General features: G+C 44.9%; 1 protein-coding gene across 5 annotated transcripts; it reads right to left on the reverse strand.

Annotated features, from left to right (window-relative positions):
* Positions 1-1,089: 1,089 nt before the first annotated feature.
* On the reverse strand, positions 1,090-25,785 carry ATAT1 (alpha tubulin acetyltransferase 1). Of its 5 annotated transcripts, XM_053378568.1 has the most exons (12): positions 25,591-25,783; positions 22,898-22,958; positions 22,338-22,429; positions 21,349-21,409; positions 20,741-20,854; positions 19,461-19,562; positions 18,190-18,235; positions 15,051-15,122; positions 13,911-14,130; positions 5,020-5,117; positions 3,618-3,669; positions 1,090-1,616 (listed from the first exon to the last, which is right to left on the reverse strand). In XM_053378568.1, the coding sequence occupies exons 1-12, from the start codon at positions 25,698-25,700 to the stop codon at positions 1,265-1,267; spliced, it is 1,380 nt and encodes a 459-aa protein (XP_053234543.1). In that variant the 5' UTR covers positions 25,701-25,783; the 3' UTR covers positions 1,090-1,264. The 5 variants fall into 5 exon arrangements, with proteins under 5 accessions (XP_053234543.1, XP_053234546.1, XP_053234544.1 ...); XM_053378571.1 differs by lacking the exon at positions 22,898-22,958 and having other exon boundaries at positions 25,591-25,692; XM_053378569.1 differs by lacking the exons at positions 22,338-22,429; positions 22,898-22,958 and having other exon boundaries at positions 25,591-25,785.

Genomic DNA, 25,785 nt, shown 5'->3' on the forward strand with positions numbered 1-25,785 from the left:
TGTTTTCATTAGATTATCTTAAAAATTCTTCCTAATCTCCAAGCAACCCAGTTAAGGTGCTGCATACTGTTAATGGCTGTGCTGCTATTTAAATAGTTTTTGCCCCTTCATGTTCATCCTGCTATGTTTGGACAAGGTGCTGACTTACCTTTGCATGAGTTAGCGCTCCTTTCCAGCCGGTACAATGTGGAGGCAGAAGCAGAGTCTATAACCATTTGCCTAAATGGTTTAAATTGATGTGGCCACTACCACCAGAAGAGAATACTATATGGAAAAAGATACTAACATTTGCTCTGTTATTAAAGCCTTGAGGAGCTTTGGCCTAGACACATTAATAAGTTAACAAATGAATGAGAAAACATTAATAAGAAAACGAACAGGAAAGTAAAAGGCATAGGAAGTGAACTTAGCTGATTTTGTAAGGCATTCATTCAATGAATTAAGCAGGAACTCACTTTTAACTCCAGTGTTGGCTAATTTGAACTAAGACCATATTCATGTAGATTATATTTAGTCCAATTAGGAAGAGAAATATACCAAATTGGAAGGGGTAAATTTAAATCTAGATTAAGCAGATCCAGAAGTGCTAAACCCCTTTTGATTAAATTGGACCAAGTTGATTTCCTGCACATGCTATTTATTCCTTCCTGTGTTTTCTTCCTACTGCTCTTCATATTCAGGGCAAAGGCAAAGGAAATGAGCAGCCTTTCCCTTCTCAAAGTTTGTGGGAAGTTCCAACATTGTACCGAAACAATTACCGAAAATTTGAATTCAGGCTTTCCTATTTTTCTTGGGATGGAGCAAAAACCCACATAAGATTTGCCAAGTAAAATTTGGCTGGCGCATTTCAGCACCGGTATCTGAATTCTGTAAAAATTCAGGCCCTTTTAAGTTTACAAATGCAGGATCACCTAACTGAACGGACTTTCATTAAAACGCTAGTTTCAAACGATGAAAAGAGGAGGATTTCAAACTGAATGGAGCTAGCAGGAAATACAACAGAAAGGCACCACACCAAGGTGAGTGAGAGGGATATAGTGAATGGCATGCTGCTTCTGCTGGTCCGATCCAGGGCAGAAGGAAAAGGAGCAGGAAAATACCAATTTAATGCCAGAGGGAGGAGACATTCCACGTAAGACGGGTTGATCCAAGTCATTATGTCAGAAAGAGAGGAATCTTAAGCTAATTTAAGTCCTCTTCCTCATATTGGCAAGATTGTCTGTTGTTGGCTGAAGACTACAGCCACAAGTGCAGGCCATTCCTATCACCAGGGCCTGGTATTGCAATACAGATACTTGTGGTGGATCCATTTGGCTTCATAGGGGCTCCCTGCTACTGTCCACAGTGGCTTCATCTGCCAGGGACTCAAGGGCAGATCGTGCCACCCTCTGTTCTGCTGCGGGGAGAGTCTGGCCACATGATGGCTGTTTTCACAGGAGGGTTGGCTGTTTGTGACTGTCAAAGCATAATGGTCCTTAATCCTTTCTGGAGGAGCTGGAGTCATAAGAGTTCTGGAGTCCATCCTCTGATGTGTAGCTTCTGCAGAAGGATGAGCTGTCTCTCCCATCTGCCCAAGGTTGGCTGGTTCTGGGGGGTTGATGATGGTGCTGTCCAGCCTAGTGGAGAAAACAAATATCATCATCATGATCCCTTTTATCATATGTGGTGGTCTTGTAGTAAGGTTAAAGCTTACTGGGAAATGGCACACAATGAATTGAAAAGGATGTTCAAAATAACTTTTGGGGAGAAAACCAGAAGCTTTTCTTTTGGGAATTATAGGGACAGAACTACCTAAATTTTATAGCAATTTATTTATGTATGCTACTACAGCAGCAAGAATGCTACTTGCCCAAAAGTGAAAAGAAGAAGTCCCAGCAAAGGAAGAATGGATACAAATACTTATGGAATATGCAGAAATGGCGAAACTTACCGAAGAATAAGAAAGCAAGATAACAAAACTTTTTATAAAAGAATAGAAATGGTTTGTTGAATATTTACAGATAAATTGCAAACAGATAAAAACATTGTCAGGGTTATTGTAATAACCTGCAGTTTCATAAGAGTATATATTTAAAGTATATAATTAAAGGAGAAAATTAAAGGAATTTGGATATGCAGAAAATATTAAAAAATAAATTTAAGGAACCACAGAAAGAGGGGGAAGTAAGTTTGAAATGTTGAATTGATCGTAAAACTAATAAAATGTATAAACTTGAAAAGTATAAATAAAAACTTTAAAAGTAAATAAATCATATGACATGATCCAAAGGCTAATGGTCATGATGTTCAGTTTTTACACAATCCTTTTAAAGCAGTTCATCTAGACTGGAAGTACAAATTTGATATTGCCATCCTATTCAGAGCCTTCATTAGCCACTGTTGCCTTTAAGAAGCAGAAAAGTATTTGGGCAATATCTAAATCGCACTCAGAGTAGACCCACTGAAATAAAGGGATTTGGTTTATTTACACTCACAGCGAACAACTGGAAGATTCCTAGGAGTGAAGGAGGGAGAAAGACTGGCCACTGTGTTTGGAGGGAAAGAAAGAAAACAATTTCCCTCCAGGGATTGAGATTGTTCTCTCCTGCGGGTGGGGAAGAGCTATAGCTCAGTGGTAGAGAATCTGCTTTGCAGGCAGGAGGTCTCCGGTTCAATCCCTGGCACCTGCAGGTACCACTGGGAAAAATCCATGAACCACTGCTGTAGGAGTACAAATATCCAGAGTGTGGGGTCAGGTGGGATTACTATGAGGAATTCTAAAATATGCATCAAGCCATTGTGTCCACGATGAATGCATTGTGTTGACTGGGTTTAATTCATTGACAATAATTTCTGACCAAATCCCACAACCCTCTGCATCTCTGGCCATTTCCTCTACTGTCCATTTCTCTTGCTTAACAAGTCACGTACACAGCCCAGTTGCTTTGCCAGGCATGCATCCTGGGCCAGAAAGATAGTGGGCAAGCTCCTTTGATGTAGCTTTTCTGATATGTTAATCTTAGGATGTTAATCTTAGGGCCAGGAAACAGGTTTCACATAAAGGTGATAATGATCGCTGTCCTCCTGGCCATCCTTCTCATCATGTGTATTGATTGTTTATGACCTCTGGGGTTGCTGAATGCACTCTTTTGTAGTTTTCATTCATTTACCCCAAAAGTATGCATGCTTAACCAGTGTTTGCAGTTTAACTTTGTCCCCATGTGGGGTTTGTTGAAATGCTCAGAAGAAATCTGATTGGTTCTTACGAACACTCTGTCAAAAGCTCTTTTGTGAATAAAACGACCTGGGCCAGGGGCTGGAGGCAGAGATTATTATACGCACCCTTCCCAGAGTCTTGCTGGTTCAAGCCTCTATGTGTATTCTTATTAATCAGAGTTCAATCCTTCCTTTACTTTGGGAATGCCTCACACTGCTGGTCTATATAAACAATACCAAGTGGGATTGTGCCAGCAGGAGGCACTGTAATATACTTGCAGCGCTGCTGCAGGCTGAATTACATAGGCATGTTTGGTTAGATGGTCCCGCACGTAGTAAAATACCAAACCAGAATAGCTTTTGGTGCCTTCAGTTGTTTTATTGGAAGAAAAGTCATGGGGCAGGAAAGTAACAAGAAGTACCTCTCTGACTCCTGAAGCTTTCTGGGTGAACTGAGGTTGTCCTCTAAGTCATCTAGATAGGAAGAAACCAGACAAATGCAGCGTTTCAGTAGTACAGACATGACAATACCCCTCCCCCTCCCGAATTCTTCATAATGGAAGGCAGACACACTATATTAAAACTAGCCCTTAGGCAGAAATTCCTCAAACATTAGCAAGTAATAGCTAGAAAGAAACCAATCAGAGCTTCGTCAATTACGGTAATCTGTTCCACATGGTTGGGACTGCTTTTGCACAAGGCCAGAATTTGATATCGAGGACGTAATTCAAAAATCCTGAGAACCACAGCTTGGGTATTTCTTTTTTAAAGAAACATCTAGGGCAATGTTGTTGTTTTATGTCCAATAGGAACTTAGGAGTCTGCCTTACAAACAGGCCAGACTATTTGTCCATGTAGCCTAGTACACTTTACAGAATACATCCTTTGGGTGTAGAAAAGTTCCAGGGTCAATCTTTGACATCTCCAGTTCAAGGATCCAGGTTGGAGGACTGGAAAAAGACCCTCTGCCAGAGACAGCACAGTGCTAGGTGGACCAAGAAGCTAACTCTGAATCAGACGGGTTCAATGCTTGCTTTCCTCCTCCCTCCCTAGGCCTTTTGTACTGTCTCTATTAAATTGTGAGCCTGCAGACAGGGACAGTTACCTGTTAATTCCTGCACAGTGCTGAGAAAACTTGCAGCACTTTAGAGCAAATAATAATGAGGCAGAATATTAAATAAGCACTGTAGAGGTGCTATTGAAATGTTCACCGTGAACAGTGCAATCCTAACTGTGCCTACTCAGAAGTAGCTCCTACAGAGTTCAGTGGGGCAGACTCCCAGGTAAATGCAGCACAGATTGCAGCCTGGGCGAGTCCTTTATGGGCTAGGATCCCAGTGCTGTAATGCAAGTGTGGGGAAAGCTTTGACCCTCCAGACATTGCTGAACTACAGCTCCCATCATCCTTGGCTATGTTTGCTGGGGCTGATGGGTGCTCCAGTTCAGTAACATCCGGAGGGAGGCAAAGGTTCTCCGGATCTGCTGAAACGGTTAACCTGTACAGTGGTACCTCAGAAGTCGAATGGAATCCATTTCAGAAGTCCGTTCGACTTCCAAGATGTTCGGAAACCAAGGCACGGCTTCCGATTGGCTGCCGGAAGCTCCCGCAGCCAATCGGAAGCTGCGACGGACGTTCGGATTCCAAAGAATGTTCGCAAACCGGAACACTCACTTCCGGGTTTGCGGCATTTGGGAGCCAAAACGTCCGAGTACCAAGGCGTTCGGAATCCAAGGTACGGCTGTGTTTGCCCCACTACTCAGTCCCTTGAGAAAAAGCTGGCTATAGATCTGGAAATGTCTCCTATGCCTCCAGCGGTCACTCACTTGCTCTTTTATCGGAACGCTCCACGGCTGGGGCAGAGTTCTTGAAGCGGCTGTAAGAAGACTTCTGAGCCATGAGGCTGTCCTTTAGAGTGCCTGTCCTGGAGGGCGGGAGGGGGAAGACAAGCGGGAGGGTGGAGATGAAGCGGCGGCAGCAGAAAGCAGCAGGTAGGGCAGGAACACCAAGCAAGGATGCAATGGGACAAGGATGTCTCACAGGGAGAGGATGCACAGAATGAAATCCATCCAGTGGGGTACAGTCTGTCCTCCCCATTCAAAAGGAATTATACTGCAGAAGGTTGTACCTGGAGGGGAGAAGTGAGCAACATTGCAATGTACCGTATTTTTTGCTCTATAAGACTCACTTTTCCCCTCCTAAAAAGTAAAGGGAAATGTGTGTGCGTCTTATGGAGCGAATGCAGGCTGCGCAGCTATCCCAGAAGACAGAAAAGCAAGAGGGATTGCTGCTTTCACTGCGCAGCGATCCCTCTTGCTGTTCTGGCTTCTGAGATTCAGAATATTTTTTTTCTTGTTTTCCTCCTCCAAAAACTAGGTGTGTCTTGTGGTCTGGTGCGTCTTATGGAGTGAAAAATACAGTACTTTCCCTTGTACTTGGACCATGTTACTTTATATCAACCCTCCTGGATTCATTACCCCAACCCTGTATAAGGTAGGTTAACAAGGCAAAGGAAAGGTTTGAACCAAGGTTTCCAGGGTTCGGCATCAGTGATCTATTTGCCCACTATATTACAGCAATTCCTGGAAAGGAGAGGATGTGCAAGTTATTCCATAAGCCAGCGGACGCAGAACAAAAGAGACAAGACCACACATTGAAACTTTGAAAAAAAAATCAAACTTTATTGAAATGTAAACAAAAGTTTTTGTATTTTCCATGCCAGACACCAACAGCCAACGGCAGTTCAGAGTCTCAGGTGCTTTGATAAGAAGAGAAAGGGGTTGGGAAAGGCAAGCCTCAAGGAGCGGTGCTTCTCAAGTAGCCAAATCTGAATTTAAAGAGAAAAAGGGTGGGGGGCAACGCTGGGAGTTCCCCACATCTGAGCAGCTTTTAAAGTCCGTTGTGTCCAGGGAAAAGGGACATTACTTGGGCTCATGAACGTCATTCTAGAGAAAAGCTTAAGACGCTAAGCAAACTTCTGCCTTGTCCACAGACGTCATCTCCAAGTGGCTGCTGTCTCACTCAGCTTCACTTTCCCCCCCAGTTAGCAATACTGAGCTGAGAAGGGTGGGGTCTACAGATGGCAACTGGGGATGTGCTGTAAGACATAAGAACTGCTATGCTGGATCTGACCAAGGGTCCATCACAGCTTTCAGCTGGATGCTCCCAGAGAAAAATGGCTTCCAACAGGAATGAGGAAGAGAGCCATTCCCCATTTGGCCTCAGCATCTGGAGAACAGAGCAATACTGGGATGTATCCAGGGCTGGTCCTCCTCAAGAGCTGGCCTACTGAAGTTAACAGACATGACTAACTTAGGTTCCTTAATTTCAATGAGTTTACTCTGTGTAGAACTTAGGTGGATGCAACCTATTGTGTATGAACTTTAGAGGGCCCATTTTTTAAAGACCAGGCATAGGCAAACTTGGCCCTCCAGGTGTTTTGGGACTACAACTCCCATGATCCCTAGCTAACAGGACCAGTGGTCAGGGGTGATGGGAATTGTAGTCCCAAAACATCTGGAGGGCCGAGGTTGCCTATGCCTGTTTAAAACCCTAAAGGCTGTCAGTGACAGACCTAGCCAAAGCTATTTTTCTAGAAAAAGAGGTGCCAGAACTCACCATGAACGCCTCCCTGCTTCTCTTATAATGGCAATGGCAGCCACCTGAGAGATGCCGGAACTAAAAGCAAGCCCTGGACCACTGTAAAATTATCAGGGCTGGCCTAATAATAATAATAATAATAATAATAATAATAATAATAATAATTTATTATTTATACCCCGCCCATCTGGCTGGGCTTCCCCAGCAACTCTGGGCAGCGTCCAACAAAATATTAAAATACCGTAATACATCAAACATTAAAAGCTTCCCTAAACAGGGCTGCCGATACATTTTGCTGCCTCAAGCTCATCATAACCCCCACCTTTTTCTACATACGAATGAATCTTACTTAACACTGCTTCCCTTTGCCTAACGGTAGCACCGGCCAGCCCTGACATTTATAGCAACACTCGTTGGTGAAGCTCAGTATCATTCAGAGGCATGATCTAAATGCAAGTTGTTAAGAGTCAAATTTAAAAGCAGCACAAGCCAAATACTCCAAGAACTAGATAGCCACTAGGCTGGCTTTTTTTTAAGAGAGAGAGAACAGATTAGATTCAGCCATGGAGGATAGGAGTATCGTAAGCTATCAGAAATGCTAAACTAAAACAGAACTCCAAGAATGACACCAAGTACCAGTTGCAGAGGACAAAGAGTAGTAGGAAAACCATCTCCTGCATAATCTTCTTATAAACCTTCTTGGAGCAACCAGCTGGCTGCTGTTAGAAACCAAATGCAAGATTAGGTGGAGCAACACAGCAAGGCAGTTCCTACGTTCTTAAGCAAAGTGGTCTCCTGTTACAGCCGAGCCCAAGCTAATTGGTGGCACAACCTATGCAAGGTGTAACCACATACAAGGGCAGCCCACACTGCCACATGATACAATTGGCGGACCACACAGGGTGATGACCATTGGCACACTCAGCAGGCAGTGCTTCAACCTACCCGTCTCTGGCCTCTGTAGTCTCCTCTCTTTCGATCTGGTGTCACAGGAGCACAAAACAAACTGTGTATGACGGAATGCATGTGGCACTTTACAGTTCTGCAATTTCAGCGCACATGAGGAATATAGCATTGGGCTCTGAAGTTAGCCTCCCAAGTCTCATTTCATTAAATCTGTGAGCCTGCTTGTGATGGCAGATTTGAAATCAGGCAATGCCATGATTTCAAAGCTCAGAAGCCAGAGGAGAGTCCGAAAGGAAAAGGCAGAGTTTCATTGCCCCTGAACTTTAATCATGGCCACATTTTTATCCTGCCCTTTCCCCAAGCCGCTCAGGCAAGCGCACATGACATCTGTATCCCCGTCCCCATTTTATCCTCACAACAACCCTGTGAGGTAGGTTAGGCACAGAGAGGGAAAGAGGGGGTAAGGTCACCCAGTAAGCATCAGGGCTGAGTGCGGATTTGAATCCAAGTCTTCCCCATTCTAGTCCAACACCCCATCCGCCACACCACACAAGCTCTATATAGTTCCCTTGCTCCTTATATTATTACTACACCTACTGGTTAAGTACCGTATTTTTTGCTCTATAAGACTCACTTTTTCCCTCCTAAAAAGTAAGGGGAAATGTGTGTGCGTCTTATGGAGCGAATGCAGGCTGCGCAGCTATCCCAGAAGCCAGAACAGCAAGAGGGATTGCTGCTTTCACTGCGCAGCGATCCCTCTTGCTGTTCTGGCTTCTGAGATTCAGAATATTTTTTTTCTTGTCTTCCTCCTCCAAAAACTAGGTGCGTCTTGTGGTCTGGTGCGTCTTATAGAGCGAAAAATACGGTAAACATCTAAATTACAGTAGCTAAGCAACCTCATTGGCAAGTTGCTAAAACAAGTTGCTGTTTTCCCTGGCACAAGAGTTTAGGCTACCTTGGCACTTTTATCCTCAATATATGTGCACTTGCTTCTCTGGCATAGTAATTCTCTGGTTGGCATGCCTGACACCTTTCAGTTTCTTGCTGGAGACCAATTCCCCCCTCCAAGGCACGCAAGACCCAACTCTCATTCTAGGGACTTCTGGTTTCCCGCTTCTCGTCCTCTAAACCTGTCCATCTCCACTCCCAAGTCTGAAAATAAAGGCCAGAGCTTCTGCTTCTCCAGCTGAGGTATCCATTTTGCAGCCCTGTAAGGGTTCCTCTCCTGCCTTGTGAAGAGAGGGGGAACCGCTGTAGGTTTTGTCACCGGAGCCAGGTCCTTCTACGCTACATCCCAAACACATCAGCAGCCTCAGGGGTGACATTCTGAAAGGAATTCAGGGCAGAACATGCTATAGACACAAGAATGTCTGAAGGCAACACACAGTTGGCAAATCACAAAGTGGAGGAAGACGGGAGAATGCAGGAAGGTGGACAAGGTGAGCAAATCAGCTTCTTTCTTCCTCTCTCTTAAAATTTGGCAGAGAGGGTGAAACTGCTATCAATGTTGTGTTCTATGGAAACTGGGTCACGTGGAAACACGATTGTGGTTCTTCTCACATTTCCACCATAACCACGTTAAATGGAACCTCGATAAGTACCTTTGGCTACAGTCACAACTCTATTAGGAGTTAATTTGGGGAGTGGCACGGGGAGAGGAGGAGATACTGAAGGAGGACTAGGTGGATTTCGCCAAGAGCACCTGTGGCCTTTGCTGGGCTCAACTCTGCTTTAGAGGGATGCATCATGGGAACTTTCCCAGGCCTACTTTGGAAAAGCAGAGCCCCAGCTTTGCAGGCAGACAGATGGTCCCAGGCACAATCCTTCTGAATACAGTGGTACCTCGGGTTACATATGCTTCAGGTTACACACTCCACTAACCTAGAAATAGTGCTTCAGGTTAAGAACTTTGCTTCAGGATAAAAACAGAAATCGGGCTCCGGCGGTGCGGCAGCCGTAGGAGGCCCCATTAGCTAAAGTGGTCTTCAGGTTAAGAACAGTTTCAGGTTAAGAATGGACCTCCGGAACGAATTAAGTACTTAACCCGAGGTACCACTGTACTAGTTGCTGGAAACTACATGAGTGCTCGGGTCCTGCCTGTGGGCTTCCCACAGCCATCTGATTGGCCGCTGTGAGAACAGGATGCTTGACTAGATGGGGCATTGGTATGATCCAGCAGGCTCTTTTTGTGCTCTTATGGTGGGGAAGCTGTGGCATCTCCCGATGTTGTCGGGCTCCCAGCACCCATAAGCCCTACAGCAGATATGGCCAACGGTCAGGGATAATGGAGTTAGGAGTCCAGCAACATCCCCACCTCCGACCTAGCATCTCCAGGTCAAGGGTTTCAGATAGCAGGAAAAACTCCTTTCTGCCAGTCAAATTAGACTGCGCTGCGCCAGAGGGACCAATGGTCTGGCTCGGTACAAGGCCGCTCCATTGGTTCCCTCTATGCATACCTTAAAACAGAACACACTGTAGCCCAATTTAATGTCTCAGCCACTCCCTCCAAGGTAAGGGTAACAAGTACCTAGAAAGTGGCTGAGATGCGTTAACGGCAAGGGCGAGGGAGAAAAAAGCACACTCCTTCAGAGTAAGGGACTATGCATGGTGCGGTGGGTGGGTGTGAGGGCAGATAAGGGAGTTTATAGGGGTTTCATAGAGACCCCTAATGCCTGCCCACTAGTTCAGCCTTGCAAGTAAGTTTACAGCAGCTCCTAGCCTGCCCATTTATCACTGTTAAAGTTAAATCATTCTTCCGGCCTGTCCATATATCAATCTCTGCCATTCATAACACATGGATACAAAACACACAAAACACTACAGGGAGCCTGACCGCAACTGAAAAAAAACTAAAACAAACACGCTATACCGTAAGTTTTTCAGGGATCAGATCACTTTGTCAAAATCCACGATGAAAGTGGGAGGGGTTCCTACTGACTAGCCAAACGTACAGGAGAAATATCACGGGCCCCAATTTTAATAATATGAAGCCGCCAGACAGCTCCTCTGACTTGGGCTCTGCTAAAAGCAGTGGATCCCATGTAAAAGGAAACAGGCTTTTGAAGCCCTACAAGAAATAATAATAATAATAATAATAATAATAATAATAATAATAATAATGCAAACTCTGTTTACCAGAGATAACAGCAGGATGTGTCTCCAATCTAAAACTCACAGACGGCCAGCCAGATAGCGCCTAACAGTGTAAATCCAAAACCGTCCCTGCCTCATGGTGGTAAGACTATAATAACCATTTCAATAATAATAGTAAAGTAAAATCTGCCATCTGAAGTGGGTGCTCTCATCCCTTCTAATAACACACCCAGTCCTGACAGTGTTACGTTTTGTCACCAGTCCGACGACTATTCATTTAATCTATGTGGCCAGTTTTTCAAAAGTGAAATCTTACAGAACTAAGTGATAATTTACAGTAAACTTGCATTGTCTTCTTTGGATCCATGATTGGCAGGTCACAACAGACGACTGACAGGTCTGTATGGCGACAGGCAGCAGACCACAGTGTCAAAGAGTGTATACTTGGGACGCCAGTACTTTCCCAGCTGTAAGCTCTCACCGCTTTGGAGCTGAAGCCCAACTTAATAAATAATTTGAATTTCATCAAAGCCCAGCAGTCTTTGAAAAACGCAGCTAGGTTCCTTTCCTTAAGGGCATTCCGGAATCTTGGCATTAAAAAATTGAAGACCAAAAACACACACACACACACACAATATAAATAAACCCACATCCTTACAGGTTCTACCCATAAAGCTTATAAAAAGGAAGGGATGAGGAAATTGGATGTAAAACCAAATTTCGCTGCTAGAAAGAACTCAAGGACGCAAGTGGAGGCCCAACGGCTGGGTAGACACAGCAGAGACCGGCGATCAATGGCTGTTTTCAGCACGATTCAGGGAGCTGGTGGTGGAGAGGGGGAGGAAGAGAAGAAAGGAAAGGGAGGGAAGAGGAGGGGATTGAAAACAGAAAAAAGAAAGAGAGGTTAGACCCCCAAACGAACCATTTGGGGAATAACTATCAGGTTAAGATAACGAAGAAAACATCTCACTTCCGAGAGACACAGTGCTAATGGATAAATGGTACTCTGGAAATGGTGGGTATATTATACTTTTGATGCTGGATTAAGTGCAAGGATGAGGATGATGGATGGCAAGCACTAAGGAGGGGGAAGGAATGTGAGGATGCTGCCATGGCAAGAGGATAAAGAGCTGTGTAGGGCAGCAAGACCTTTCTAGAACCTCTGATTTCTGAAACTTCCTGAGGCCCTGCCTACATTTCTCCAAACCTTTTATAGCATATCAGATACTATTAACTGCTGTGCAAAATAAATATGACCCAGGGCACTCTTTATTCTGAGGAACCAAGGTGAAAGAGCATACAATTAGAATCGACGCATTAGAATTGAAAGTGCATACAATTAGAATTGAAGACCCACAAAAAGTTTTTTTTTAATAACTGCATTAGAAGCATGCATGGAAAATGTACAATACACTGTTGAAAATTGTAGTTCATGCACAGCAACATCCACAACCTAAGATTAATATAGCCTAGTCATGCAAAACTGGCACATCTTTATGGCTTTATAGCTTTCAAGAGCCACAAACAAATCAAAAATAATCTCATCTAGCACTCAGTGAGCCAAGTTCAAACCTAGCATCCTTTCGGCATGCCAGATGCAAAGCAAACTGACAAACTGCAAGCGCTCAGTCCCATTTCATGTGGTCTGCATGTGATAAAAGACCAATTCTGCCAACTAGCAGAATTGCATAGAGGAATTAGCCACCCAAGGCCACAAGGAATGATATGAAGGATTAAATCCAGAGAGAGAGCCTTTGGGTCACTCCAGTGCAAATCTCTCTATTCCTATGTCTAGGGCAGCTCATCTTTGCCATCACTTTCTGTACTTTCCTACATCTCACTCAAGGTTAACCCTGTACCTAAATGAGCACATCTCTGCCCCTCCCCTAGACGTGCAAGTCCCACATTTACTGCTGAAGCTCTGTTGCATTTGCAACCACGTGAACTCCACCCATCCATCTTGCCTTCATATCTTGGCTCGCTATTGCCACTGCCCTCTCTGATTCCAAGGCTGCCTCTGGCACTAAGTCTCTAGTCCCAACATGGCCTTTTAACTCCTTTGTCCAGGAAAGGGTAAGCACAATGTAGCAACTAGGTACCTATGTAATACACTAGCAACCACTGCCAGGTGGAACTGGAGGTAGCTAGAAAGAGCATTGTAGCTGTTTAAGTAACTACAACGCGCTCGTGCTTCTTCCCTGTACTGTTCACACAGTCAGCATTTTCCAGGGTCTCAAGACATACACCTTTATCCCAGGGATTTCAACACCCACCACCCAATTCCAGATGGTACAGTTTCAAAATAGGGTACTGAGCACATAGTTAATATTCTCCAGAATCAGATTTAATTTTACAAAGCAAGATTCTAGCCCTTAGGGTATGAAAATATGTTTGAAGGCAAGTGGGAAATGCCTGGTGAAGTCTCAGAAGCCAGAGGAACTGCTGAACGACATTTTTTTAATTGATTTACAGTGGGGGTATTCAGTACCTTGCACAGCTGTAGTCTCCCCATCTCACTTGTCTATTATTAATATTATTATTATTAATAATAATAATAATAATAATAATAATAAAAATAAAATAAAATAAAATAAAATAAAATCTTATATTATATTATATTATAATTATTTACAGCACACCCATCTGGCTGGGCTTCCCCAGCCACTCTAGGTGGCTTACAGCATATATAAAAAAAATTGAAAAACACCAGACATTAAAATTTTACTGATACAGGAAAGTAAAGTCAGAATGAAATCTGTAAAAGTAATCCAAATTAGACAAATCATTTCATTTTGTAATATTTTTTTATGGGCAGCAGAATTCATTTTTTCTTGTCAAGGACTTAGAATGCCTGGATGCATAGTTTGAACTACTTAAGTTCAGGGAACAGACTTCTCTGTTAACAAGGCTCCAGTGTGACAAGACAAAAAAACCAGAATCTGAAGTCATTTGGAAATGAAATGCCTGCTGGTGTTTTGATTCAGAGATCCTTAAGGACTGACTACTTCCCAAGCTCAACAGAAACAATATTCTATTCCACACATACACACACAGAGAGAGAGAGCATTCTTTCCCACCTACTGCAAGCTTTTCAGATACCCCACATCTCCAGCTGTACCTGGTTCTCCGCCTCTGTGAAGCTGGGTCTCCGGGCTCACCATTCATCAGAAGGTGGGCAGTTGAGTGGGGAGGGCAGAGGCGCAAGTTCTTCAGCAGCTCCTGCTCATTGAGGAAAGGCTTGAGGCAGCCTCGCACTGGGGAGTTCCCCAGACTGCTGGAGCGGGTCAGTGAGCGAGACTGGTTGAAGGGCCAGGGTGGTTCAACTTCTTCCTTCAGGACTATTTGTGGGGACATATAAAAAAAAAGGTTCAGTCCTCCAGTTCCTAGAGAGGCCCAAGGTATGCTATTCAAAAAGGCAGCCAATCTGGGTCCCTTAAAAGCCACAGCATCACCATCACCTTCAACTTCTCACTTGCTGAAAGGCCAAAGAACCAGAGAATTACCTTGCCTTTTCTCCCACTTGCACTGCACTACGGGAAGCTCAAAAACAGCTGCATCCTTACTTATGGAAGGCCAGGTAGAACAAAGTTTGAGCGTTTTCTTCTTTATGTAATGTTTCCCTGACATCCTGTCAGGGGACCAGTTTGGAACTGGCACATTCTGAAAGGTGGTGGCTAAGCCCCGGGATCTTGTAGCTCACTTCCTAGACAAGGGAACCCTTTTTCTTCTAAAAAAAAATAGCCTGCTCATTTCCAAGCTTGGATGGAATGTAGACCAGGCTTCCTCCACCTCGGCCCTCCAGATGTTTTGAGACTACAATTCCCAACATCCCTGACCACTGGTCCTGCTAGCTAGGGATCATGGGAGTTGTAGGCCAAAAAACATCTGGAGGGCCGAGGCTGAGGAACCCGTCTGTTGACTCCTCTGACTGAAGTCTGTCTCGGATTTCAAAACTGACTTGCTGCTTCTCCTACTCTCCTAAATCAAACAGCTGCCGTACCCTAGATGGGGCCTAGTGACCTAACTGTGACAAGTATCACAGAACCGCGAACACATAATATGCACATTCCTCAGCTTCATGAAGTCAGCTGGTCTCCATCCTACCCTGAGAAACAACACAAAATGGGTTCTCTTGTCTTGGCATCATTCACAACTTGCCCCCTCAATTTGGAGGCGGATTTGCAACGCTCCCACCAAAAAGAGAACCGCTGAAACCCACTTCCCAATCCAGAAGCAGCCTCAGCTATTAATCTCTTACACTCTCGGTCTGATGAAGAATATGGTTTTATCTCCCCCTCATGACGCTTTGGAGGCAACTTTCTCACTGGAGCTGCGAGGAGAGGGAGAGAGAAAGATGAGTAAGCCTTTGAGGAGGAAGGGAAAATCAGTTAAATACATTAAAACATTTTATCTCAGATAAAATAAATAAAATAAAATCTTATTCCAAGCATGAGAAGCAGTTGTGAGGAAGATCCCTTAATAATCAAAATAGTTCAATACTGGGAGGTATATAAAAAAGGGGGGGATAGAAATAAGATGAAAATAGGAGAATAAGTCCAGCAAAGCCAGTGCAATTTATCAAAGTATGTTCTAATTCTTATATTCACAAAGTACAGATCAATAAACTCTAGTTCATCTCATCGGACCAATTGCCCTCATAGAAGTTGATTATTAGTAGGCTAAAAAAGAGTATCATTTAATTATCTCCCTCGCAGATTTAAAAGAACACATCCAGGGTGGACCTCCTTTTTACACCCCTAATGTTTGCCGAATTAATTTCAATTTAAATAAACAGTTTATTATCCTCTTGGTAGTTAATTAATTCTAGGCTTTCGACTTTTGGAAAAGTTACTGCTTTGATGCATGGAGCTTGAGGCTTCTCGTCGTGGAGCTGCGTTGGAGCTTGGTGCTTTCGGCTCCATCTCATCCCCACAGCTGGATAGCGGAACAAGAATCAGAATTGTGCTGCTGGACCCCTTTGAACCCAAAAAGAACCTTTTGGGCTTTCTCGGGGGTGCACAGCGCCCACGTGCTTCCCCCAGAACTCTCACGATGAGCAAGCCGTTCATGGAGAACAGAGCTCGTCGTCTGACACCATTCCACCGTAACCCGGAAATGGGAGTAGGGATTTTAAGAGCTTTTTCTGAGCAACCAAATGAATGGCAGTTCTAAACTGTGTGGGTGACCATCTAAGAATCAACCTAGAAGAACATGATTTCATGAATGGTAGTTAAGGCATGCAATAGGAACAGTCCCTTAATTGTATTCAAAGATCTAGCCAACGAGCAAAAGCACGTGTAGGCAATCTATTCAGGAAATTCCAGGAACAACACTGGAAATCTGTCATTAGACAGCGGGCCCTCACTTCCTTTTCTCTGTGTTTAATTAGCATAATTGCCATTCCATTTTCAGATTCTTGGCAGATGCTGAATCACAGCCAACCGGATATGATATACTTGTTCTACACTTAAGCTTAGCTTGAAATTATTACTCTCAAACCCCCATCAACGCCACTAATATAAATCCTGCAGCGGCGGAGGAAGCCACTTGGGCGCCTGGAGTGGTGGGCCCAGGGGTGGAGCAGGGCGCACCGCAGGGCCTCCAGAGTCCGCCTGCCTCCTCCCACTCAGCCACCCTACAGCTGGGGGGAAGGCAGCGGGCAGACCATTTGGGCAAGAGACACGTGGCTCGGGCGCACTGCAGGCCCCACGGTGAGTGCCACCCGGTACTTTGTCATGCCCCTCAGTGGTGACACCCGGCGCAAATCTGCACCCACTGCACCCCCCTTCGCCCTTGTATAAATCCATGATGTAGGATTTTTATTAATGTAAAGAAAGACTTCAGTTTTTGGAGCCGCCAGCAGGCCCAGACAGAGCAGGGGCCATATGGGCCACTTGGCCCGGGCCTCCGATTCCAAAGGGGGCCTCGGTCAGCATATTTTTTTAAAGCACTATTGTATAGCTATATTTTCCATTTTGTCTTTATATGCAGATACGGTTCAAGCCTTGAAATAAAATTATTTGTCAGCATAACTTTTGTGATAATTATTTATATACTTACTTATTTATAAGACTTCAGTTATCCCCTGGGTAAAAAAAGGGGGGGTACATTATATACCTGGCCCAGGCCTCTGCCTGGCTCTGCAAGGCCCTGGCTGCCAGTCTTGGAGGAAAGGATAACATTGTACATGGTGTAGACAAAATGGGGAGTTTTTATCCCTCTCTCATTATACTAGAACCTGGGGACATCCATCCCCAGGACAAAGAAAATGAAACACTTCATCACACAGTGGATGACCAACTGTGTCTGGAATTCAGTACACAAGATGCAGTAATGTCCCGCCAGCATGGACGGCTTATACAAATTCATCAGGGAGGAAGGCTATCAGTGGCTAATAGCCATGATGGTTATAGCTCTACTTCCACAGTAGACTGCAATATCCTTCCAAATATCAGCTGCTGGAACCACAAGCCGGGGTTGCACTCAGGTCTTGCTTCTGAGCTTCCCTTGGGCATTTGGTTGACTACTGTGGGAAATGGGGTGCTCAACTTGATAGGCCTTGCTTTTATTTTGGACCAAAACAGCATCCATACTTCTGAAGCCTTTCATGACTTGGACATTCTGGCTATTTGGACCCAGAATAACCATCTATTGCTTGAGGGTTCCATTTTAACTTCATTACAGGCACAGAATAAAGTCATTCCATTATTCAGCTCAAGTGTGGGAAACAGAATCCCGTGGTCAGTCATGTGCTTGTGTAAACCGACAGGTCATTGTGCACAACGCAAACACTGAATTCTACCATAGATTTTGGAATCCTTAACATCACAAGCTGCAAACATTTAGCATCCATCAGGAGGTGGCAAAGGTAACTGACAGGCAAAATGCTCAGAAGCCAGCCTGTGTTGAGGGAGATCTGGGTGGCGCTGTGGGTAAAACCTCAGCGCCTAGGACTTGCTGATCGTATGGTTGGCGGTTCGAATCCCCGCGGCGGGGTGAGCTCCCGTCTTTCGGTCCCAGCTCCTGCCCACCTAGCAGTTCGAAAGCACCCCTAAGTGCAAGTAGATAAATAGGTACCGCTTTATAGCGGGAAGGTAAACGGCGTTTCCGTGTGCTGTGCTGGTGCAGGCTCGCCAGAGCAGCTTTGTCACGCTGGCCACGTGACCTGGAAGTGTCTGCAGACAGCGCTGGCCCCCAGCCTCTTAAGTGAGATGGGCGCACAACCCTAGAGTCGGACACGACTGGCCCGTACGGGCAGGGGTACCTTTACCTTTACCTTTTAAAGAAGCTTCTATACCGTTTGCCTCTTCTAACCCTTCTCATGAGCAGCCCCCCACTCTTAATCACATGCAGAATCACAGCAAAAGGATGTAGCAATGTTTATGCCACTGACTCACCATGGTGGTGGCTGAAAAAGCCCTGGAAGATCACAAAGTTGTTCACCTGAAAGAAGAAAAACAAGATTTTTTAAAAACAGCCAGCAAACCAAACCTACCCCACTGTTCCAAGCTTCTTGTGAAACACATTTGTACAGCTCCCTGCAGTTACCTCCCCACTCACCCTCTTTTTTGCAGCTGGTCTGCATATTTGCTTCGGGGGGGGGGGATACAACTCTTAAGGGTAAGAGCTTAGTAGCAGAGCATATGCTTTGCATCTTGGTTTGTGCAATTTATAAGCCTTTCACTACATGGTGACAGGTCATAAAAGTAACATATAAAACTGCAATATGCACACACAAAACATGAAACTATCATTCAATTAATCATCAACAAAACACTTATTACAATATACTTGGAAACAGGCAATGAAACAAGATCGTACTGACTGGCTACTTACTATTCTCTTTAAATACAATCAATCAAATATTCCCAGTAGTTTTTGAGCACAAGGTCTTCAGGAGAACAGGGTAGAGCAGAGATAAGGAACCTCTGGCCTTCCGGACACTCTCAGACTACAACATCCATCACTTTTGGCCATTAACCATGCTTGCTGGGGTTGATGGGAGTTGGAGTCCAACAACGCTGGAGGGCCATATGTTCCCCACTACAAGGCTAGAGTGTCTGCTGCGTGGTATAAGGACCTGTGCGGCATCCTACATCCCTTCTCTGTGAAGCTTAAGCTAGTGGCACCAGGACCAGCTCCCAGCCTGGTTCATGGCACATTTAACAGTGTGCAGTTCCATTAAAGTGTGGCCACTCAGAACCACCTCTGGGTGACCCAGAGAACAGTCAAGACGCAAGATACACTTTTGCTGCTATGGGGTTGTAAGCTGCCTAGACGGAAGATTGTCTGGGAGATCCAAGTGGCTCTGAGAGGACGTGGCAGGTAGAATAAAAGAGCATTCAAAATCCATTTTATTGTTTGCTTCCTGCACAGCACACAGCTATTTCCAACTTCTCTGGAACCATTCCCTTCTTGTCCCACAGTCTGTGCAAGCTTAAAAATGAATACTTTCAGAGATGATGGACACGAACTCAAGTGAACAGAGTATTATTGCATTAGCTATCAAACTGCCTTGAGGGTGATTTTTTATAAAATAAAATAAAAAACAACCACCACCAAGTGGTGTGTAAATTTTATGAAACAAATAATAAAATAAGTCAAAAGGTGAAGGAATTGCTGTTGCTTTCTTTCGTCCTGGCTTCCCAGCACAAAGAGACCAGCTCACCTGGGGAATAGTGTCACAAAGATTATAGTGTTTCCGGAGAAAGCAGAGCAGCTTCTCTGAGGGGCGATCCACAGCCAGTTTGTGAGGCTCCACTCGCTCTTGCTGAGGGAGGGGAGAAAGAGAGAAGTGAAGATAAAAGGTTGGGGACTACAGCTTCCACCTCAAAAGAAGGGGTAAAATTTAGAAGCTGGATCTAAAGCATCAGTTGCAGGGCCAGCAGCAAGTTTCTATGAACCCTGAGAGGTGCAATAACAGGGAGGACGGGTGAAAATAAAATAATAATAATAATAACAATAGTAAATTTTATTTATACCCCACCCTCCCCGGCCAGAGCCAGGCTCAGGGCGGCTAACAACAGTAAAATTACTGTAAAAACATAATAGAGGGGAAAAACCAATTTAAAATACAGGTTAAAATGCAATTTAAAATGCAGCCTCATTAAAACCATAAGAGGAGGGAAACATAAGGGTCAGACTGAGTCCAAACCAAAGGCCAGACAGAACAGCTCTGTCTTGCAGGCCCTGTGGAAAGATGTCAAGTCCCGCAGGGCCCTAGTTTCTTGTGACAGAGCGTTCCACCAAGTCGGGGCCAGTAATGAAAAGGCACTGGCCCTAGTTGAGACCAATCTAACCACCTTGCGACTTGGGACCTCCAAGGTGTTGTCATTTGTGGACATTAAGGTCCTCCGCAGGGCATACCAGAAGAGGCGGTCCGTAGGTACGTGGGTCCTAGGCCGCATAGGGTATCAACAAAACCAAAGCAAAGGCAGCTGCTGTTATTTACAGAAGAGAGGTGCAACCAGCTTCCTAAGGCTGTGAAGCAACCCACAGGGCAAGAATGTTAAACAGTGGATCCCAAGAGCTTGTTCCAACCCCATCCAGGTCAGCCTGGCTACGTGAATTAATTAATGCCTATTGGGATAACCATCTGCACTGGTTCCATACAGCTAAAATTAAAAGGAACTGAGAATAGCTCCAGGGCCATAGAAACCACAACGGCCACAAATAAGCATTGCACATTGGATGGGATGTGTTCTCAGAGAGATAAAATATCCCCTGGAGAAGACTCTGTGGAGAAAGTGTATTTCATGCCTGTTGTCTCACTGATCACCTTATCTGTGGTCAAGAATGAAACCTCCACACAGATTGATTCACTGTGAAGGGGATTGAGCCTTTAAATGTAGGAAGTGGGCACACAGAATACAGGGGTATGTGACCCAGCCAGGATATTACAGGGGCGGGGGAGAGACAGAGAAAGAGAGAGAATATGCAGAGGCACACCTGCAACATGTAATGGAAGAGCTCCTTGCCATAGCCATGCCTCTGGAGGGACTCGTGAATGTAAAAGTCCAATACGCACAGTGGTTCCACTTCATTGTGAGCTCCGTGGCGGTCCTGAAAGAAAGAAGGAAGACTTGCAAGATGTGTATCTATATATAAAAACAGAGCAGAGTACACAGAATAAAAACAGACACTTCATACTCGCACCATAAGTAACAGAGCTAAAATATCTGAGCCACTTATACCAATACATGCTAGCTTACGCTTACATTTCTGAAATTCAGGCCCCATGTTTTGACCTAGCATGCAACACAATTAAAAGGAAAACCAACTGTAGCTCACCTATCTATATTGCTAGCACTTTCATGTTAAAAATCCTCCTTCCTTCTACCTCCAACACATACAAATGTCAGCTGACTTCATGGATATTATAAAGAAGGGAGGCAGTTGTCCCCACCTAGTTCTGCTAGATCTCTCAGTGGCCTTTGATACCATCGACCATGATTCTTTAAGGAAGAGGATAGTCTTAGTCCTGTTTGGTACGAATGACCCTTTTGCACCAGAGACAACTGCTCTGCACATAAAGGCAACTTTCCATTGCAACTTACCAGTACAAAGAGTTTCTTGTATCCCACCTTGAGGAAGCCAATTATGACTCCTTTCCCGGCCCTGGTAGCAATGAAGAAAAGATACAAACCATTAGTTAGAGATGTATGAACAATGGGCCACTGAGGCAGAAGAGGGCTATCATTTATTACTGTAATGTATTTACTCCTGATGGTGCCATGGAATCTAGAGTTACTTAGAGCCAAAACACTGTTTGCAAAACACCTGCTTATTTACACTTTTAGGGCAAGTGATAAAACCTGCTGTATAAAATTGAGATAAGGGGCCCAAGGTAGACTATCAATCTTCCCTAACCTGGTGCTTGCCAGATGTTTTTGACTACTGCTCCCATCAGCCCTGACCACTGGCCATAATTACTGAGGCTGACGGAAGTTGGAGTCCAACAAATATCTAGAGGGCCAAAGTGTCCTCATCCTTGAACTAGAGGCTAGATGATTAGCAGTAGCACGAGGAAACAGTATAGCATTATTAAATAGAGACCATTTTTTGCTTTTCAGATTCCAGAATCATAATGATTTATGCAAATCAGGAAAATGTATGCTATTCCAAGAGCAGAGGATTTTGGGACAAGAATGTCACAGATAGAGGGAAAGAAGCACACAGATACAGGAATACATGGAACTAGCAACTGTGAGGGACAAGCAACTGTGCTGAAGGAAACAGGGCAAGATCTCCCCACCCACGCAATAAAAAAAGAAGGGGAACTCTGATATTTCAAGGAGTCTGCAACTCCCTGAAAAATATTTCTACGGTTGATACAGCTAAGCAGATTGTGTAGAGTTCCTGTGTATGGTTCAGAACAAGAAAGCCTTTTCTTGCTGCATCCCAAGATGTTCCCACAGAAATGGCTTGGGCTGCAATCCTATGCACACTTACCTGTCCCACTGAACTCAGTGGGATTTACTACTGAGTAGGCTTGCAAAGGACTGGACCCTTAAGATTCCAGCCCCTCAGTCACAGCCACACTCACGTTTTTGCTTCGCTGTCCTTCAGAATGTAGAGAACATGGCGGTTGGTTTGCATCCGTGAGGCGCTGGTGATTGGAGTTGGCAGATTCTGGGCCTGAAACCAAAGAGTTTCGAATTTCACTAACTCGAGAAGACTTAAAAAAAAAAAAAAAGACTTGGAATGGCAACTGAACAAACTGATATCTGAACTAGAGCTTATATCCCTTGGGGAGAGAAAGATCCCCTCTCTCCTTTCCTGCACCCTTTTGGCCGAACTACACTGCAAGACAGCGCATCTCCCAGCCAGAGCAACTTAAGATCTACAAAGCCAAAGCCTGCTGCTTCACCTGTGCTTTTGCCCAGGCATTTAGTAGATGAGTTGTTTTCAATGGAACTGTTTCTCCCACGCACCCACCCACTTCTGCTCCACAGTTATATTTGTGTTTTAGTTACAGTTTTAAGTGAATTGGCCGAGGCTTACAAGGGATAGGCACCCTGGCTTCACACAAATCCTCCTGTTTACCCAGAAACTATAATCTATTCTGCGGCCCTTTAAACCCTCCAGATGAAAACCCTGACCCACCTTGGCAGAGGCCCTGCCCATCTCATCTATGATCCTCATGAGCTGCTGCTGGTGATCCACCCTGGCCATGAAGAAAAAGAGAGAGAAAGAGAAGCAACTAGGTTGAGAGCCTGAATAATCTAATCAGAATAGAAACCTAGAACAGGAAATGGTCCAAATCCTTGAAGGAGGAGAGGAATGTTTGACATGTTGGAGGCAGCATAGTATTGGGCAGCCTCTGCAATGTCATAAAAGACATTATGAAAGACATAATAGGAGGTTGCTGGAATTGACCAAGCACATTAGGAAAAATAGCAACTCAGAACAGAGATAAATTTTGGAAATAATAATAAAGATCCATCCAGGACGCTAAGCAGAAGAAGACTGCTGCTGGATCAGACCAGAGGTCCATCTAGTAAAGCATCCTTTTCCCCACAGTAGCCAATTCGTGTTTCTGGGAATACCACAAGCAGCATATGAAGCTAACAGCCCTCTCCTGTTGTTGCTGACAAAAGCAAAAGGATAAGAGGTTAGTCAACAAAAGGTACCTCATCCATGCAACCAGGTAATCCTAAAGCAATGGGGCATCCCCCTGCTATACACTGTGGATGGATGGAAAGAATGATGCTAATGTAAACCAATTTATTTTTCATGCTTCAAGACCATGGTTTTCAGACTCTGTTCTGAGAAATTCTAGGCTTCCTCGGAAATTTCTTAAGAGGTTCATCCAAGTAACAGCAGACAAGCTTCCATGAAAGGCAACTTGATCCCCATTACTTATTGGCCTTTGCAATGCTCCCCCTGTAAGATAGCTCAAAATACATACTAGATCACCACCTCCATTATGAAGGGGCAACTGTGGAACCTCAAACACCTAACAAGAACCCTACATCAGGGTAGGGTACCCTGGCCCTCAGGACTCTCACCAGGTCACAGCCCTCATCAGCCCCACTTCACATCTTCATGTGTTTTCGACAGGCTATAATGCTTCATTGAACACTGATAAATGTCTACTGGGTACCTGAAGGATGAGGAGGGGTGTGTCAGTGTGTAGAAGAAGCTAGCCTACTGTACAAAGATAACACACAGAAGCTCCTGAGCAAACGTGTCGATGCATAAAGGATTCCCTACAGATATAATGCCTGAGAGGCACTGCTGTAAGACAACAGAAATGCAGGGACAGTATCTGCCACAGGGAACTGTTATATCTTTTCTGTGCAGACTTATAGAGCAAAAATAAATCCCCTGCAAAGCACATACAGCAACAGGGATCATTGTTCTAAGACAATAGGTTGAAGTAGATTAACCACCATTCTCAGGATGGCAGCTGTAGCTAATTTTAAATATCCTATCCCAGGCTGTGCAGGTAAGAGTAAAACCGTTAGCTACTTCACTTTAAGACTGTTCATGGTCGAACAGAGAACTATAAATCATGCTCTGAAGTAGGCCGATACCATTTAAACCTCACTATTAACCATTTCAAATTATAATATTCTATACTATCATCTTCAAAATAGTAGTAGCACCTTATATGCGACAATCTTCAAAACACCCTTACAAGGTGAGCTCAGGCTATGACAGTGTTGAATGTTGACATGTTGAATGTTACCCAACAAAGCTTAGGTTTAAGTTACCGTATTTTTCGCTCTATAAGACGCACCAGACCACAAGACGCACCTAGTTTTTGGAGGAGGAAAACAAGAAAAAAAATATTCTGAATCTCAGAAGCCAGGACAGCAAGAGGGATCGCTACGCAGTGAAAGCAGCAATCCCTCTTGCTGTTCTGGCTTCTGGGATAGCTGCGCAGCCTGCATTCGCTCCATAAGACGCACACACATTCCCCCTTACTGTTTAAGAGGGAAAAGGTGAGTCTTATAGAGCAAAAAATACGGTAACTTTCTTCTGTTTGTATAAACGTCTTAATCGTCATTAAAAAAATTAAAAAACAAACAAACACCAGGCGTCTATGCTAACATGCAACCATGGAGTAATTGACCTGTAAAGCATTTATCATTTCTGTATCTACCCATCCACTTCAAGCGTCACAAACATGGGCTAACCCCCACTTTATTCCCAAAACACGTATGCGAACGTGAGGCTAGGATTCGAATCTCTTTTCGGCTAGGTGACCTTGGGCCAGTCGCTATCTTCAGCCTAACCTACCTCACGGGGTTGTTGTGGGAGGGGAGAAATGGAAATAACAGATAGTGACAGGGGTTCAGGGGGAGAGAGAGAACCACGTCTGAACAGCAGGAATTCCTTGAATAAAAAGTTGGGCACAGATGTTAGCATGTAAACAAAGAGGGAAAGAGCAGGAACATTCATGCCTAAGGTCACATGTCAGGGAGTAAAGCCCCGAGGCATTGACTTCTGAGTTAGGAACCAGGGTGTCAAAATGTGTCCCTACATACGGTACATAAAGGTTGACACCCTCATTCCCAGGGGAAAGAGGTGAGAAGCAACCAGGGCGATCAATTACCCAGCATGCCCCGCGCCTGAGACAATAGATGGGCGTGGGAACAGCCGCCAGGAGCGGCTCCTGAGGGCGTCACGGGCGCGCAGGGAGAGCGCCTCCCCGCGGTGCTCAGGCGCAACTGAGGGGGGCGGACCGCCGCCCTGCGCTGTTTTCGCGGGGCGAAACGAGCCCCATAGGCGAGGGGGGCGGGGGGTGTATGGCAGGCCCCCCCCAAAGCCCGTGCCGCTGCCATGGTTACCTGTGGGTCGTGGCGAAGCCGGCCCCCCTCCGTCCCGACGGCCGCAAGTGTTGATCCACCGTCGTAATCCGCTCCGCGAAGAGCGCGTCCACGTCGAAGGGGAACTCCATAGCCCCGGCATCCGGGTCCTTTTCTCTCTGCCGCCCCGGTCGCGCCGACTCACGCCTCTGAGCGACGCGGCGCGCGCGCGGCCGG

Source organism: Podarcis raffonei, chromosome 2 (assembly GCF_027172205.1).
Source record: "Podarcis raffonei isolate rPodRaf1 chromosome 2, rPodRaf1.pri, whole genome shotgun sequence".
NCBI classification, from domain to species: Eukaryota; Metazoa; Chordata; class Lepidosauria; order Squamata; family Lacertidae; genus Podarcis; species Podarcis raffonei.